General features: G+C 41.9%; 1 protein-coding gene across 3 annotated transcripts in view; it reads left to right on the top strand.

The window, feature by feature from the left end:
- LOC138638124 (probable cation-transporting ATPase 13A4) overlaps positions 1-18,021 on the top strand; it is a 581,505-nt gene that overhangs the window by 402,814 nt on the left and 160,670 nt on the right. For all 3 annotated transcript variants that reach the window (XM_069727152.1, XM_069727151.1, XM_069727153.1), the window contains 2 exons: positions 10,641-10,702; positions 11,178-11,328. In XM_069727152.1, the coding sequence (XP_069583253.1) occupies positions 10,641-10,702; positions 11,178-11,328 (213 nt within the window). The remainder of the gene's footprint in view (positions 1-10,640; positions 10,703-11,177; positions 11,329-18,021) is intronic.

Genomic DNA, 18,021 nt, shown 5'->3' with positions numbered 1-18,021 from the left:
ACGTGGGAACTCTGCAGACCGCAATCCCTAATCCTCTCCAAACAACACTAGAGGCAGCCATGGATTGCGCCTAACTCTGCCTATGCAACTCGGCACAGCCTGAGAAACTAACTAGCCTGAAGATAGAAAATAAGCCTACCTTGCCTCAGAGAAATACCCCAAAGGAAAAGGCAGCCCCCCACATATAATGACTGTGAGTTAAGATGAAAAGACAAACGTAGAGATGAAATAGATTCAGCAAAGTGAGGCCCGACTTTCTCAACAGAGCGAGGACAGAAAAGGTAACTTTGCGGTCTACACAAAACCCTAAAGAAAACCACGCAAAGGGGGCAAAAAGATCCTCCGTACCGAACTAACGGCACGGAGGTACACCCTCTGCGTCCCAGAGCTTCCAGCAAAAAATTAGACAAGCTGGACAGAAAAAATAGCAAACAAATAGCAAAGAAGAACTTAGCTATGCAGAGCAGCAGGCCACAGGAATGATCCAGGGAAAAGCAAGTCCAACACTGGAACATTGACAGGAAGCCAGGATCAAAGCATTAGGTGGAGTTAAGTAGAGAAGCACCTAACGACCTCACCAGATCACCTGAGGGAGGAAACTCAGAAGCCGCAGTACCACTTCCCTCCACCAACAGAAGCTCACAGAGAGAATCAGCCGAAGTACCACTTGTGACCACAGGAGGGAGCTTTGCCACAGAATTCACAACAAATGTGGTCAGCTGGACTTTAGAATGGGCCGTCAAACCGTGGATCTAGGCTCCTTCTCACGTGTCTGTGTATGACCACCAATCACCTGGATTCAGCTGATGTACGTCTGCACTGGCATTAGGATCTGGAATGGATGAAAACACATGTTTATGCACCACATTAAGTCGTTTCTGTAAGGCCTGGACATGGGCTGTCATAGCACCGTGTTGCTTTTGTAGCACCTGTGGGAAGTACAGACCAGCCTCTGGCAAACTACTAAACAGGACTTCAAAAGGACACAAGCCTGTGTTTCTATTTGGAGTGTGTGTGACTGAAAAGAGTGCAAGAGACAAACACTCTACCCCGCTCTTTCCTTTGTCTGCCATGGCCTTTGATTTTCCAGTTTAAGTGTCCCGTTTAGTCTCATCACTTTCCCACTACTTTGTGGTCTTTATGGTGCATGATATGCTTGCTGTACTCCCAGGACCTGCATGACTTCCCTCATTATTTCTCCCGTGAAGTGTATGTCCCTATCGCTGTCTATGGTTTCTAGGACACCATACCTGCAGATCAGTTCTTTCATCAGTTTGCCTGCAGTCACTTTAGTATTTGCACATTTTACCACATAGGCTACCAGCCAACCAGAGAAGAGATCTACACATACTAGGATATTTTTCACACACTCCTACCTTGGGTAGCTGTATGTAGGCAGTCTGCAGTCTCTGAAACGGGTAGAGAGGCCTGGGTGTCGCTTTCTTAGGGATTTTTACTGTTTTACCTGGGTTGTGCTGTGCACAGATGAGGCATGACTGTACGAGCTTTGCGGCTGCGTAACTGAGAGCAGGAGCGATCCAGAAGGCATCTTGTGTTGCTTGCGCCATGATTGGGAGCAGGGATCTTGGTATATACGATTTATCGTGATTCTCCCATACTCTTTCTGAGTTCAGCTCAGCTCCCATTCTCCCAGTGTTCCTTCTCTGTTTGGGCAGCTGGAGGGATTTCAGGACATCTAGGCTCAGTGTGGCTGGAATACGCCGACTCCCCGCCACCGTCCACTGCTCCCTAGGCCGCCTTGCTGCTACTTTAGCAGCCTCGACTGTCCTTCTGTTGCCCTTTTCCTCCACAGAGTCACCGTCCATGTGTGCTTTTACCTTGACGATGCCAACCTGGACTGATAACGTCAATGCCTCCACTAATTGTTTCACTAGCTCTGCATTTTTAATGGGCTTACCGGCTGATGTAAGAAACGTTCTGCTTCTTCAGATAGGGAAATAATCATGGGATATTCCCCATGCACAATTCGAATCTGTGTAACTGTTAGCGACTTTACCTGCAGCAGCTCTACACGCCTCAGTGAGTGCCTTCAACTCTGCCTCCTGCACCGACACGTGAGGAGGGAGTGGTTCAGCTCGGATTACCTCATGTGAGGATACTACTGCATATCCAATGTAGAGTCGCCCATTCTGGTGGTATCTGGAGCCATCTACAAAAATAAAAAACCTCAAAATATGCATTAGGAACAGGTTTTTTCTTCCCACGAACATATGTAAAACCCACTGTCTCCTGACTCATCAGTTCCTATGCAGTCATGTTCGTGCGTCATGTCAACGTCATGCCATGTTCTCTTTCCCACCTGCCAATGCTGTCACCAATTCCCCCTTTTCTGAATCCACAGGCAGATGAGTGGCTGGACTCAGAACATTATGTCTTTTGAGGGTGACGTATTCAGGAATTAGTATTAGAGCACATTCAAGTCTGATCTGTCTTCCTTAGGCAGGTGTTTTGGTTGAACTTGTACAAGTATGGCATTAATGTCACGTGGGGAACAAATTGTCAAAAAGAAAAAGTCAGTGCGATCTCACATGCCTTTCAGTAATACAGCAGCTCTTACAGCATGTACACATGTAGAAGACCCTCTAATCACGGGGTCTAATTGTGCTAAGTAGTAAGCTAGTGGTCTCTGTTTCTTTCCATGTTGTAGTGTCAGTACTGCGGTAGCATGTCCACCCTGCTCTGTGCAAAATAAAAAATGGCTGATCATAGTTTGGAATGTCTAACACAATGAGCAGCTTGAGAGAGTGGAAGGAATCAATTGCTTCTTGAGTGAGATTGTAGGGGTCTGATGGCAAACAGTCATAGAGTGGGTGCATCATTTGTGAAGCAGACCTTATCCAAGGCCTACAGTAGGTCACCAAACCTAGAAAAGTGCGTAGATGCTGGTGTGACCTGGGTAAAGGGAGATTTGTATTGCCTGTTTTCTGTCTTCAGTCAGGTGTCTTGTACCTTCAGCAATACAATGTCCTAGAAATGTCACCTTTTGTTTGCAATCACGTGAGACTCTGCAACCCTTTTCTGCCAAAAACACAGCAAGGAAACTGTAGACATCTGGTCCGGGCAGCAGAGCAAGAGGTCATCCACATACTGTAATAGTACAATCTGTGGATGAGGTGGTTGCCACTGCTCAAGAATCCCTGCCATCGCTGTTGAATAGATGGTTGGGGAGTTCTTTGCCCCTTTGTGGGAGGACCGTCCAACAGTATTGTTTACCTTCGTGAGTGAAAGACAAAAGATACTGACAGTCAGAGTGCAGTGGTACAGAGAAGAATGCATTTGCCAAATCAATAACTGTGAAACATTTTGACATCGCGGGGATCTGTGACCGTACGGTGTGTGTATTAGGGACAGTTGAGGTCACACTCACTGTAACATCATTAATAGCCCTTAAGTCATGAACTATTCTGTAAGTGTCAGGGGAACCCTTGGGTCCTTTTTTCTTAATGGGATACAAAGGGGTGTTGCAGGGTAATATCTCTGCACTAGAACCCCTGCCTTAACATACTCGTTAATATCCCTGCTCAGGGCCATTGATTTGACTAGACTTAGGGGGTATTGCCTTAACCAAAGATGAGTGATTACTTCTCTTGATTTATCATGACAGGGGGAATGGGCAGCCGACCCATATCAGATTTTCCCCTTGCCCAAATGGTGTCTGGTACCTGACTCTTTTCCCTGTCCTCAGACATTCTGGTGTCAGGTGTTACTTTCACTACTCTTGCCATATACACCATTTCTGCAATATTACACAAGTGTTTATATAAGTCACACATTAATGTCCAAATATTTATACCCGTAATTGATTGGGTAGAGTATCCCTTAAAAAAAAAACAACTAAATTTGATTCACAAAATGTTACCAAAAGAAAATTATATATATGAATATACATATATAATTACGAAAGATACTGAGTCATAAAACGGGGGAGCACAATGCCATAGGCCACAGCCCAGCACAAGCTTATTCTAAGAAAGTAGCAGCCCTATATAAATCCATAACTAACAGTTCCGAATACAAAAAGAAGGGATTTGAAAAATGCCAAATATCAATGCCAGTTGCTTGCGATAAGGTATAAGAACTGGAAAAGACAAATAAACAGTGACTATGGTTTGAGCCAATATAATGAATGGCTAAAAAACTATATATCATATGAAGACAACCTAGAAATACACAGTAACTATACCATCTTTGTGTAAGGAAACTACTAAAACTGGCAAATGAATGGAATTAAGTGTAACTACAATAGGGCATGATTTACCTGTGGTATAATGTGCACGTGGAAGACCCTGGCGTCCCTCTGCCCCAAGTGTTTATATGAAAAGGGGACTTGTGACTGTAATACCCTCAGGAGAGCACTGTATAGTGCCTAGACAGCACTCAACTCTGCTCCCAGCAAATTCATAGGGGTATTGTCACTAACAATAAGTTTGTAAGCACCTCTTGGCTGTCTCGTGACTCTAGTCTTTTCTTGTTTAGTCATAGGGGCTTCAGTCGCTTGTCCCCCTACCCTCACGTATTCCACAGTCTCATTAGTAATCATGTCTGGCAGTATCAAGTCTTTGTGTACTAGTCCCAGCTGCCCCAGTGTCGGTCAAGAATTCTGTCTATTTTCCTCCCAGCATTGGTATGGTGGTCATCAAGGCAGTACCAGGTCCGGAGGGGACAAGAACAGGGCACACATTTGTCACTGGGTTGTCAGTTTCCTAGTCTTAAGGTGAAGGAGGTGAAAGATTGGTCTGAGTGTCCATTTTCTCCACAATTCCAGAAGTTCACTGTTTCTAAGTCCTTAGGTCCCTTACTACGTCTCTACTGTTTTCCTTGTGTTCCAGCATACATGACACGTCGTCTTATTGTCCTAGTTTCTTCAACTCCTGAGCAATCTTCAGGAGGTCTTTGGATCTACATTTCTCCATTTAGGTCTGGCTGTCTGTACTGTGTCTCGTAAGCCTTTTGTCATACTGTCAATGAATGTATTTACAAATATTTTAACATTGAGTGGGTTTACTGAACTGTACCCCATGTCTGCCCATTTCAGCTGTAACCGTCCAAAGTACATCTCTACTCTCTCTCCTTTAGTCACATCTGTAAAAGAGTTAATTTGCATCCTAGTACGTCACCTGCTTTTCTGCTCACCAACTCTCTAGGTCTGCTCAGGTGCACTTATGCGTCCATCATATTGTCTTTGTCTGTAAAATGGGAAAGGTTTGTTCTCAGGGTCAGCCAATTGTTTTAGCATAGCTAGCTAGTCAGAGGGCTTCCAGGGATAATACTCCTGTATCTGTCTTACACTACCTGATGTGGTTGGTTCTCTGGTGGTGGGGGTGACATGACATGCTGGTCTACAGCTCCTTCCCAAAAGGATTACTGTCATCTTACTCCCAAAAGTTAATGTCCCCACTACCCACTAACCACAATCCTGTGTCAGCTTCTTATGTCACTACATGTGATCTTGTCTGGACAGGATTCAGTGTAATTCACTTAGGTTGGGTTACATCACAGATCATACAAGTATTTCTCCAGTCTGGGTTTGTCTGACCGCAATGTTTACAATTCCATCTGTCTTGTCTTGGTCTCTGGTTATACAAAGGTATGACCGTAGCAGTAGTGTGTCGGTCATAGTCGGACTTTTGAGCATCAAAACATTCATAATGCACCTTACTTCCGTTCTGCTGCACTCTCTCAGATGCCATTTATTCACATGCTATTTTCCTCATTTGTCTGTTCCTTTTTGAACATCCAAACATCCATCCACTCACTGGCATTTTTGCCTGTTTCAATATTGGTCTCACATCTTTTACTGCTTCCTTTCCTTCTCTGTCTTTTACAATCTCTATAGAGGTTCTGGATCCCATTGGGGGCCCTGACTGCACACAGAATAAGTTGCCCATGGCTTCAACTTATCCGCTCAGACACTCACCTCTAAAAATGCCCTTTTTTAGTGTGCCTTGCCTTAAACCAGGGTTGCAACACGTGACAAGTCAGAGTGAGTGTCAAGATTTAGCGAGCAGGTTACACCACCTACCACTCGGTAGACCTAAAGGATTCTAGCGGGCAGGTTAAACCACCTACCACCCGGTAGATCAGCTGGCTAGCACAGCTCCATGGAACGGCAAGGTTACACCACCAATTTGCCGTAGGGTGACTGTAGCAGGTTACACCACCTATTACATCAGCCGTGCAGTTGGCTACCTCCTCTGCTGATCATCAATTTGCTATATATCAATCACTCAACTTGAAGCAGGTGAATCTTTTACCAATCTTTCAATCACTTACATGTTGTCCTCTAAAATAGGCACAATTCTTTCACTTTCAAATTCCAACTTGAACTTACGATATTTCTTTCTACTTCAATACATACAGTACTGTTGCTTTAAACACAAATCTCTCAGCGCGTACTGAACCAAGGACAGAATATGCACAGCTCCATATTCTTCAGCGCAGCTGCACGGCCCCCCTTTCTCTGGCCCGCAGCACAAGGAGGAGAAATCAAAAACAATTTGCGCAGGGGTTCACCCCTCCCATCAGCTATAAACACAGATAAGAGCTTGTTGTCTTCCACACACACAGAAACAGAATGCAGCAGTTTTCAGACTTAATCTCTACAAAACATTCATTCTCTCGGAATTAAAAACAGTTTCTCTATAGAGGCAGATCACTGCACAACTTGAATAAGCTGATTCTGACCGCGTCCGGCCAAAACACATATAGAAACCTATCCAATGTCAAACCACACATAACACGGGTTTCACTGAATCTCAGTTGTAAATTAAATGTACATTAAAAATATCCACAACTCATTCATCCTGGACAATTAACAACAGTTAGATAAGTAATGATACTTATGCGATCACTCATACATACATGCTCATTCAGGGATTGTTGTTTGTGATTTTTACAAGAAGAAAATCCCTTATCTCAATCACTCCACCTAATTCAGCTCAAACTGAGTTGAATAATATCTTCTGTCACATACAGAGGACCACACCTAACGGAACCCCTCATCAATCAGGGATTTACTTATTTATCCCTTATACTCATTTACTCACCTGTCATCTCATTCAGAGTTCTCATAGACATACATACGTATAAGGTTACATACAGCCTGCCTATTTTGCACTTTGGAATTAACACAACTCTATATAACAAAAACTGCAGCAGTTTCCACTGACACTCTGAATGCATTTTAAGGCCAAACAACAAAAACCACGGCCCTATACAAAATACAGCTTCATATAATGTACTGCCAATCCAAAATGACCAAAATAACAACACTGCACAGAGTCTATCCCAGCTCTGTATTACACACTACGCAAATACACAACCAATTAGGATACTGACAAATAATACAGATAACAATTATCACCATTATTACTCTATTATTCAACTCTCATACGGACATAAATAGACAAAACACAAAACTCACTGGTGATGTGGATTCTTTGAACCATGTTCGCAGCCTTTTACCCAGAGGTATGGAGAGATCCAGATGAGAGATTGCAAGTGCAAAACAGATTGTAAGAATAATATTTCTCACCTTGCTGCAGCTGGTGTTTTGCATGTCCAATTTCTCAGCAGAAAACTCCCCCATACGGATTCCGAATAGGCTGGATACACGGCCCCGGTCGGGCGCCAAAACTGTCGTAGCTGTTTTTCGTTCTGACCCAAATGTCAGCTGACAGATCACCAGTGAGACCAAATTGTGGAGTTACGCCCGTCATTTTACAAGCGCGCTTGGAGACAAAAAGACACCTCACACATATCCTGTGAGCAAGTCACTTTTATCTGAAGTAATAGAGCAAGAAGCAATATTTTATACCATTTACAATAAATGTAACTCAATTCATGTAGCCCCCACCATCACCCAGGGTCATACTGACCTTTAATCTCTCACGTACCAAATAACATGTTGTGACTGAATATTGAGAACATACATGATAAGAAGTATTGTCTCCTTGAAGCGGAGACACTAAGACTACTGCATCAACAGATTCTAGTAATTCTAACAATTAAAGGCAAGAGGCACTTAAAGGCAAACTATTAACCCTTCTATATCAGGTGTTACCAGGGGAAGACTATGCGGAGTGGGGGCGCCATCTGGGCAGGATTCTAGGGTGCCAACCCCCACTGGCAGGTAGCGTCATTCTAGGGATTTGCTATAGGTTTCCCTAGTTTGTTGCTTATCACTGTCCTAATGCAACATCCAAACGTGTGTTATGTTATGCACTTATATATCTGGGCAAGTGCAATAAGTTCATTACTATCAGTTATTAGTTTATGAGTGTATGTTCTGTTGTTTGACTTTTTTCTATTTTCTTGCACGTAAGGGCCTATTAGGGCGATTTAGGGATAGCCTACGTTGAGCGGGGGCGCCACTGCACAGGATATATAGGGTGCCAACCTCCGCAGCAAGGTAGGGGATAGATAGTCGGGACCCTAGGGACCGAGAGCACCCTGTATCTTTGTCTTATATCTTTGTGTCAAACAACTGGTACTGGTTTTAGGTTGTATGTGGTATGTGTTTTTATTATAAAGAGTATTATTAAATGTTAAGTTTTATTGGGTATATTATTCTATTCATTTATGGTGTTCCTTTGCTGTGAATTTATATTCTAGGTTCTTCAAAGCAGCCACCTCTTGCTTTGATTACTGCTTTGCACACTCTTGGCATTCTCTTGATGAGCTTCAAGAGGTAGTCACTGGAAATGGTCTTCCAACAGTCTTGAAGGAGTTCCCAGAGATGCTTAGCACTTGTTGGCCCTTTTGCCTTCACTCTGCGGTCCAGCTCACCCCAAACCATCTCGATTGGGTTCAGGTCTGGTGACTGTGGAGGCCAAGTCATCTGGTGTAGCACTCTATCACTCTCCTTCTTAGTCAACTAGTCCTTACACATTCTGGAGGTATGTTTGGGGTCATTGTCCTGTTGAAAAATAAGTGATAGTCAAACTTTGAAGAACCCAGAATATAAGACATATTTTCAGTTGTTTCACACTTTTTTGTTAAGTATATAATTCCACATGTGTTAATTCATAGTTTTGATGCCTTCAGTGTGAAACAACAATTTTATTAGTCATGAAAATACAGAAAAATCTTTGAATGAGAAGGTGTGTCCAAACTTTTGGTCTGTACTGTATATGTTTGGCATACTAAACAGTATATGTAGGTATGTTTATTGACCAGTTGCTTGAGAAATGTTTTTTTTGCAAACACAATTTGTATAGCTGAAAATTTAAATTGTACTCACTGATATTAAAATAAGACAAACACATGAGCCATTCACACTGTGAACAGGCCTGTAGGGACACCGTTCACACCACCAAGAAACTGAAGATCAAAAAAGGCACAGTAAAAACAAAAAACACTCTGTTTCAGAACATATCAGTAAACAGCAAGTGCTAGTAAAAAGATGGAACAACACAGGGTATTTGGTTAATACGTTTTTTGCAAAAAATGTATATTAAGCCACTCTACCAAACGTCAAGGCATATCTGATATATTTTAAAACCTGGTCATATGTATAGTACCTGTGTGAGCAGGATTCAGAAAGGAAATGTCCAATGTGGACACGTAGCATAGAACGACTTTTATGTGCATGGCTCATAAAAAAAATGGGTAAAAACAAACACATGAGCCGTGCACACTGTGATATTAAAATAAGTCTGATTTGTTTGATTTGACTTAGACATACTGTATGTTAGATAATTAAGTGCAATTTTCTAAATAACGACCAGATATGATGTTATACTTGCCGTTTACAGGGTTCTTTGTGTTTTTTAATGTGCTCTTAAAAATAAAGTAACAAGCTAGGAGCTAGGCCTCTACAGCTAGTCATACAAATTGTAGATAAGCTGTGAGTTTAGCTGATCCTTTTTAGATCTTTAGAGCTTATAGTTCAGCCATTGATGATGGACAAATGACTATGTTGTTACAGCCACCTCGAAATCAATGGGCATTAAACAATTATCCAATATCCAATTCATTTTTCAAAACCACAATCTGTTTTCTAAGATACTTATTAATGTCCCCCAAAGTGTTTTCATTTTATACTGTACTCACCCCTTTCCTTCATATCAGTGTTATAGGTCAGCTTGTCTACATACAGGTCTTCTTGCCACCCAATTGATCACATTTCTCATAAAGCTAAGGGCTTGTTTTCATGCAGGGTGTGTACGGTCTGGTCAAGCCTACTTTTCTAACTTTCTATTACTCTTCTTCTTTGACCTGTCTGCCTGCCTTAGACACAGACTGCACTGGCACTGATAATGAAGAGTATTTCATACTAAAATGGAGAGTGACTTGAATGCTCACTGCTAAATGCAATAGACCAGCCTTAAAAATGTGAAAGCAGTAATGGCATTCTCTTTGAGACTACACTAGGCAAGCTTGAGATTACAAGTGGAGTATCATCAGAATTAGAACCAGTACTGACAGCCAAAAGTTAGGTGGACAATAGTGGCAAATATTTAATTTCAATAAATTTAAAAAATGCTAATTTTCAAACCAATGAAATGTTTTTGAGCTATGGTTTTGATTGTCAACCCGCTTTTTAAGAACTTTTGCGACTTTCCTTTTTCAGATATCCATGAACATTTTTATATTTAATAATGATTTTTTTTATACAGACAGGCACTTTAACAGAAGATGGAATGGAATTATGGGGTATTGTTCCTTCTGATAAGAGAAGGTAAGTTTGCACTGCATAATAGGACACAAATTAACAATATACAGTATGTATTTGAGTAAGTTGGAGAAGAAACAAAAAAATGTGGTAAAATAGAGAAAAAGTCCATAGACATTACACAATCCACAACATTCATTCTCTCTTCATCTGTATTTTCCCAACCAGTGAGCTCTGTGATCTGAGCCTAAAAAAACTAATAGAAATAATATCCTAATAGAATGTGAATGTGGAATAGCTCAGAAATCAGAAACAGCAATATTGGGTCAGTATTGGGAAGTGTTTGGATCATTAACATTTCTTTGGAAAATATGTAGTTGACTGGAATGGACCAAAATAAAAACATTTTTCCTGTACTTTAATGTTAAAAACGAAGACGTTATTTTAGATCAACAATCACTCATCATTTTTGACTGATTTAATGCAACATTTTGCTGTATGTCTAAAATATTTTTATGATAACATTTGAATTGTCTTGTAGCTTCCAGGAAGTTTATTTATTTGCACCAGGGACTAGCTTGCCATGGAGTCCGATTCTAGTAGGAATGGTCAGTTGTCATTCATTGATTTTCCTGGATGGCAAAACACAGGGAGACCCACTGGACCTGAAAATGTTCGAGGGTACAGGCTGGGTATGTTCTCTATAAAAAAAATCAAAAATGAAGTTTCTGGAAATGTTCCATGATATACCTGCTCAGTATCTAAATTCATTATTTAAGACAGAGGGTCTTGTTATATTCTCTCTGTGCCACTTAGCCCTTACAGCAGAAGTCCCTCTAGCACCACACTATCTGAATTATATTTTTTGTGAAAAAAAAACAAACAGAATGCAGGTCCTCAATAGATCCCTTGCATAACTGAAGTAAACAAAATCAGAAGGACGCTACTGGCTGTCTTAATTCCATTATATGGAAAAGAACTTCAATGCACACTTCCAAGTAAATGCAATCCTGAGGGATATATTTAGTGCAGCATGTACATATCATGAATGGCTAAAAATATTTAGTGCTTCAGGAGACACTGAATAAGAGACATTTTGACTCTCCCGAGTTTTTGTCTAAATGCAACAGCACAATACATGTAAGGCCTGTTTCACAAGTTCTAATATTTCCGGTACCATAAAAAATGGTACTGAGATATCCGTGTCCGTGTGTCCATGTGAAAAACTTATGGTACACATGTGGCACCATACGTACCGGTGCCAGGGAAGCAGTGGTACAGTTAGCTCTCATCATTCTCAACTGCTCTGCCAGCGATCAGTGAGAGCAGGGTAGAATGATGAGAGTTTTATTCAAGTGATAACAGCTAGAGCAGGAGTAGGCTGATGGGACAATTACTCCCTTCAGTCTACAGTTGCTGCTGATAATAGTCAGAGCAGGTGGCAGCTGATGAGAGCATTCATCAGCCATCGCCTGCGCTATAAATAAATTAATTAAAAATCCAGCTTGGGTTCTCCTATTTTTTTGAGAACCAGCACAACAGAACTGACAGCTCGGGGCTGCAACCCTCAGCTGCAGCATTAGCAAGGGTAGTTATCAAAAATAGAAGGGTCCCCATGCTCTTTTTTTAAATTATTTAAATACATAATTTTAAAAAATGATGTTGTTCTGCGCATTTTTAACAACCAGCCTTGCGAAAGCAGACCACTGGAGGCTAGTATTCTCAGGCTGGTAAGGGACCATGGATAATGACCTCACAGCCTAAAAATAGCAGCCAAAAGCCACCCAGAAAAGGCACATCCAATAGATGCACTAATTCTGGAGCTTTGTCTGGCTCTTCCCACTTGCCCTGTAGCGGTGGCAATTGGGATAATATTTGTGGGGTTGATGTCACCTTTGTATTGTCTGGTGACATAAAGCTGACGGGTTAGTAATGGAGAGGCATCTATGAGACGTCTTTCCATTACTAATCCTATAGTCCTACAGTTGCATTGAAAATAAAGGCACAGCCAGTATAAAGTCTTTTATTTGAAATAAAACAAAACACAGTTTTTCATTTTTACTTAAAAATAACGAACACAGTTATACTCACTTAGCGTCCATTCCATTGAAACCCTTGTCTCCTTTAATAAAACAAAAGTAAAGAAATAACCCTCACATCTCCGTTGTTCTGTCTCATGGTGTAATCCATGTCTGATGATTAACCTCTTTGCCCCCGAAGGTGGATTGCACATTAATGACTAGACCAATTTTTACAATTTTGACCGCTGTCACTTTATGAGGTAATAACTCTGGAATGCTTCAACGGATCCCACTGATTCTGAGATTTTTTTTCAGAATTTAATGTACTTTATGATAGTTAAACATACTACCCAGCTGAACCAGTAAACCAAACCGAATGCTGGGTAAAAGAGTGTCTTATACTTCTTTTATATAAAAAGATACAACATTAGGGTTACCAAGCATTATTGTACTTTTTTACAGCATGTGACATGTTTACTTCATATAAAAATCCAATTTTGGTCATTGCATATGGATATCACTTTATTTAAAATCATTTTTGTGTGATGGGTTATCTGTTTAGCAAATATTGTTTAATACGTCTACCTGTCAGTTATTTTGTCTATTATGGTTCAGAGGTATTGTTTTAATCATTTTTTTATGTGTTATACGTGTTTCAATAAAGTTGTATCTTTTTATATAAAAGAAGTATAAGACACTTTTTTACCCAGCATTCGGTTTGGTTTACTGGTTCAGCTGGGTAGTATGTTTATATATCTAGTAAAGTGTTGCCCGCCCCGAATGTGAGGGTATGGGCTTGGGTTATATGTTCACATACTTTATGATAGTGTTAATATTTCTTGAATTTTTATGCCATGAAATCACAGAAATATGTCACACAAAATAGCTAATAAGTAACATTTTCCACATGTCTACTTTACATCAGCACAATTTTGGAACCCAATTTTTTTTGTTAGGAAGTTATAAGGGATATCATTTGACCAGCAATTTGTCATTTTTCCAACAAAATTTACACAAGCATTTTTTTAGGGACCACATCATATTCAAAATAACTTTGAAAGGGTTTATATGATAGAAGATACCCAAAAGTGACACCATTCTAAACACTGCACCCCTCAAGGTGCTCAATGTCACTTTCAAGAAGTTTATTAACCCTTCAGGTGCTTCACAGGAATTTTTGGAATGTGGAAAAATAAATAAACATTTAACTTTTTCCACAAAATATTTACGTCAGATCCAATTTTTTTTTTAAATTTATTGTTTTTATTAACAAGAAAAAATGGACCCCCAAAATTTTTTGTTTCATTTCTCCTGAGCATGACAATACCCCATATGGGGGAGAAAACCACTGTTTGAGCACACTGGAGAGCTCAGAAGGGAAGATGCACCATTTGACTTTTTGAATGCAAAATTTGCTGGAACAATTGGCGGCCTCCATGTCGCGTTTGAAGAGCCTCTGATGACCCTAAACAGTGGAAATCCTCCAAAAGTCACCCCATTTTGGAAACTATACCCCTTAAAGGGAAGGTGCCATCAAAAAAATTTTTTTTTCAGAAATTGTAAAAATGTAAAGAATTAATGATTACATTTTCTTAAAAAATATTATCATTTGTTTATAATTTAGTAAAATATGAAAAATAATTTGAAAAGTTTTGGAATTTCCACTTTTCAACACTAGGGGGAGCAGCTGCTGAAATTTCAGAAAAACCTAGTGTACAAATAGCTCACATTACAGCACTGCAGTAAATATGGGCGGAGTCTGCTGACGTGTGTGTGTGTGTGTGTGTGTGATGTCTCCTCTCCTCTCCTTCTGGGTGTTTGCTAAGGGATTAGAGAGGATCATATTCAGGAACCCAGTGAGCAGCCATTTTGTTGGTGACTGCAGAGTATGGCTGCCGTCACACTAGCAGTATTTGGTCAGTATTTTACATCAGTATTTGTAAGCCAAAACCAGGAGTGGAACAAATAGAGGAAAAGTATAATAGAAACATATGCACCACTTCTGCATTTATCACCCACTCCTGGCTACAAATACTGAGGTAAAATACTGACCAAATAATGATAGTGTGAAGGCAGCCTTATACTGACAAGTAGACAGTCACCAAGGATGGCAGGCAGCAAGGATTCTGGGAGATATGTGGTGGAGGAAGCAGGGTGACAGCAGCACAGAGTATTTCAGGAGAGCAGTGTGCTGGTCTATAGGGGCCCCCTGTTTGGTGCGCGGAGCAGCCAGGGATTGTACATAGAGCGCTGTCTTTTATACACATGGATGGACCGTCTGCTCCACAGAAATCCAGGAAACATTTCTGCGGATTGATGGCCTGTTCTGATGCAGACTTTGCATGCAGACCCCATTCCCCTCCTCAGATCCTGTCTTCTCCATCCTGTCCTGGCAATGTGTGAAAGCGAGGCGACAGGCGCAGTCTGGGGTGACGCTGGGAAGGAAATGTAGCCATATAGTAATGATAAAAATGAGACCCCTCTCTTCAGCTGCCTCACCAGCCTTCCCCTGACTGCACCTAACTGGAGGTCATGCTTTACCCTCTATTACCCCAGACCCGCGTGCAGGTGCTCAGCCAGAACCACCATAGAATGGGTCCGCTTTCTGAAGATAATACTGCCATAGTGTTCTCGCATAATACCGCCATATAGATCACACATAATACCGCCAGTCTTCTTACATACCACCATATAGATCACACATAATACCGCCAATGTTCTCACATACCACCATATGCTTCTCACATAATACCGCCATATAGATCACCCATAATGCCGCCACATAGATCTCACATAATACCGCCAGTGTTCTTACATACCACCATATAGATCACACATAATACCGCCAGTGTTCTCACATACCACCATATGCTTCTCACATAATACCGCCATATAGATCACCCATAATGCCGCCACATAGATCTCACATGTATTGTAAATAATGACTCGGCCAGAATAAAGTCCTTTATTAATCTTTTTTATACCATACCGAACGCATAATCCTCGACTCCCTCATCTCCCACAACAAAAATAATAAACCACAATGGGAAAAGACACGCAGGGGGGAGAGGAGTGCATAGGAGAGGATTAGATACTGACTGCTGAGCCGTGTATCAAATCCTGTCCTGTGTGATACTGTGCTGCGCTGTGTATCTAATCCTATGTTGTGTGATACTGTACACAGGACAGGATTAGCTACACAAGACTAGATTAGCTACACAGGACAGAGGTAGCAGTGGTAGATGGTATATAGAGGCAGGCAGCAGTGGTAGATGGTATATAGAGGCAGGCAGCAGTGGTAGATGGAATATAGAGGCAGGCAGCAGTGGTAGGTGGTATATAGAGGCAGGCAGCAGTCGTAGATGCTATATAGAGGCAGGCAGCAGTCGTAGATGGTATATAGAGGCAGGCAGCAGTGGTAGATGGTATATAGAGGCAGGCAGCAGTGGTAGATGGTATATAGAGACAGGCAGCAGTGGTAGATGGTATATAGAGGCAGGCAGCAGTGGTAGGTGGTATACAGAGGCAGGTAGCGGTGGTATACAGAGGCAGGTGCGGTGGTATACAGAGGCAGGTAGCGGTGGTATATAGGGGCAGGTAGCAGTGGTATATAGGGGCAGGTAGCAGTGGTATATAGGAGCAGGTAGCAGTGGTATATAGGGGCTAGTAGCAGTGGTATATAGGGGCTAGTAGCAGTGGTATATAGGGGCTAGTAGCAGTGGTATATAGGGGCTAGTAGCAGTGGTATATAGGAGCAGGTAGCAGTGGTATATAGGAGCAGGTAGCAGTGGTATATAGGGGCTAGTAGCAGTGGTATATAGGGGCTAGCAGCAGTGGTATATAGGGGCTAGTAGCAGTGGTATATAGGGGCAGGTAGCAGTGGTATATAGGGGCTAGTAGCAGTGGTATATAGGAGCAGGTAGCAGTGGTATATAGGAGCAGGTAGCAGTGGTATATAGGGGCAGGTAGCAGTGGTATATAGGAGCAGGTAGCAGTGGTATATAGGGGCAGGTAGCAGTGGTACATAGGAGCAGGTAGAAGTGGTATATAGTGGCTGGTAGCAGTGGTATATAAGGGCTGGTAGCAGTGGTATATAGGGGCTAGTAGCAGTGGTATATAGGAGCAGGTAGCAGTGGTATATAGGAGCAGGTAGCAGTGGTATATAGGGGCTAGTAGCAGTGGTATATAGGGGCTAGTAGCAGTGGTATATAGGGGCTAGTAGCAGTGGTATATAGGGGCAGGTAGCAGTGGTATATAGGGGCTAGTAGCAGTGGTATATAGGAGCAGGTAGCAGTGGTATATAGGAGCAGGTAGCAGTGGTATATAGGGGCAGGTAGCAGTGGTATATAGGAGCAGGTAGCAGTGGTATATAGTGGCTGGTAGCAGTGGTATATAAGGGCTGGTAGCAGTGGTATATAGGGGCTAGTAGCAGTGGTATATAGGAGCAGGTAGCAGTGGTATATAGGAGCAGGTAGCAGTGGTATATAGGGGCTAGTAGCAGTGGTATATAGGGGCTAGTAGCAGTGGTATATAGGGGCTAGTAGCAGTGGTATATAGGGGCAGGTAGCAGTGGTATATAGGGGCAGGTAGCAGTGGTATATAGGGGCTAGTAGCAGTGGTATATAGGGGACAGGTAGCAGTGGTATATAGGGGCTAGTAGCAGTGGTATATAGGGGCTAGTAGCAGTGGTATATAGGAGCAGGTAGCAGTGGTATATAGGAGCAGGTAGCAGTGGTATATAGGAGCAGGTAGCAGTGGTATAAAGGGGCAGGTAGCAGTGGTATATAGGGGCTAGTAGCAGTGGTATATAGGAGCAGGTAGCAGTGGTATATAGGGGCTGGTAGCAGTGGTATATAGGGGCTGGTAGCAGTGGTATATAGGGACAGGTAGCAGTGGTATATAGGGACAGGTAGCAGTGGTATATAGGGACAGGTAGCAGTGGTATATAGGGGCAGGTAGCAGTGGTGTATATAGGGGCAGGTAGCAGTGGTATATAGGGACAGGTAGCAGTGGTGTATATAGGGACAGGTAGCAGTGGTATATAGGGGCAGGTAGCAGTGGTATATAGGGGCAGGTAGCAGTGGTATATAAGGACTGGTAGCAGTGGTATATAGGGGCAGGTAGCAGTGGTATATAGGGACAGGTAGCAGTGGTATATAGGGACAGGTAGCAGTGGTATATACAGTGGGGCAAAAAAGTATTTAGTCAGTCAGCAATAGTGCAAGTTCCACCACTTAAAAAGATGAGAGGCGTCTGTAATTTACATCATAGGTAGACCTCAACTATGGGAGACAAACTGAGAAAAAAAAAAACAGAAAATCACATTGTCTGTTTTTTTATCATTTTTTTTGCATTTTATGGTGG

This window comes from Ranitomeya imitator, chromosome 5, assembly GCF_032444005.1.
Source record: "Ranitomeya imitator isolate aRanImi1 chromosome 5, aRanImi1.pri, whole genome shotgun sequence".
NCBI lineage: Eukaryota > Metazoa > Chordata > Amphibia > Anura > Dendrobatidae > Ranitomeya > Ranitomeya imitator.
Note: the sequence above shows the minus strand (reverse complement) of the source record. Positions and strands in the feature narration are given on the sequence as shown.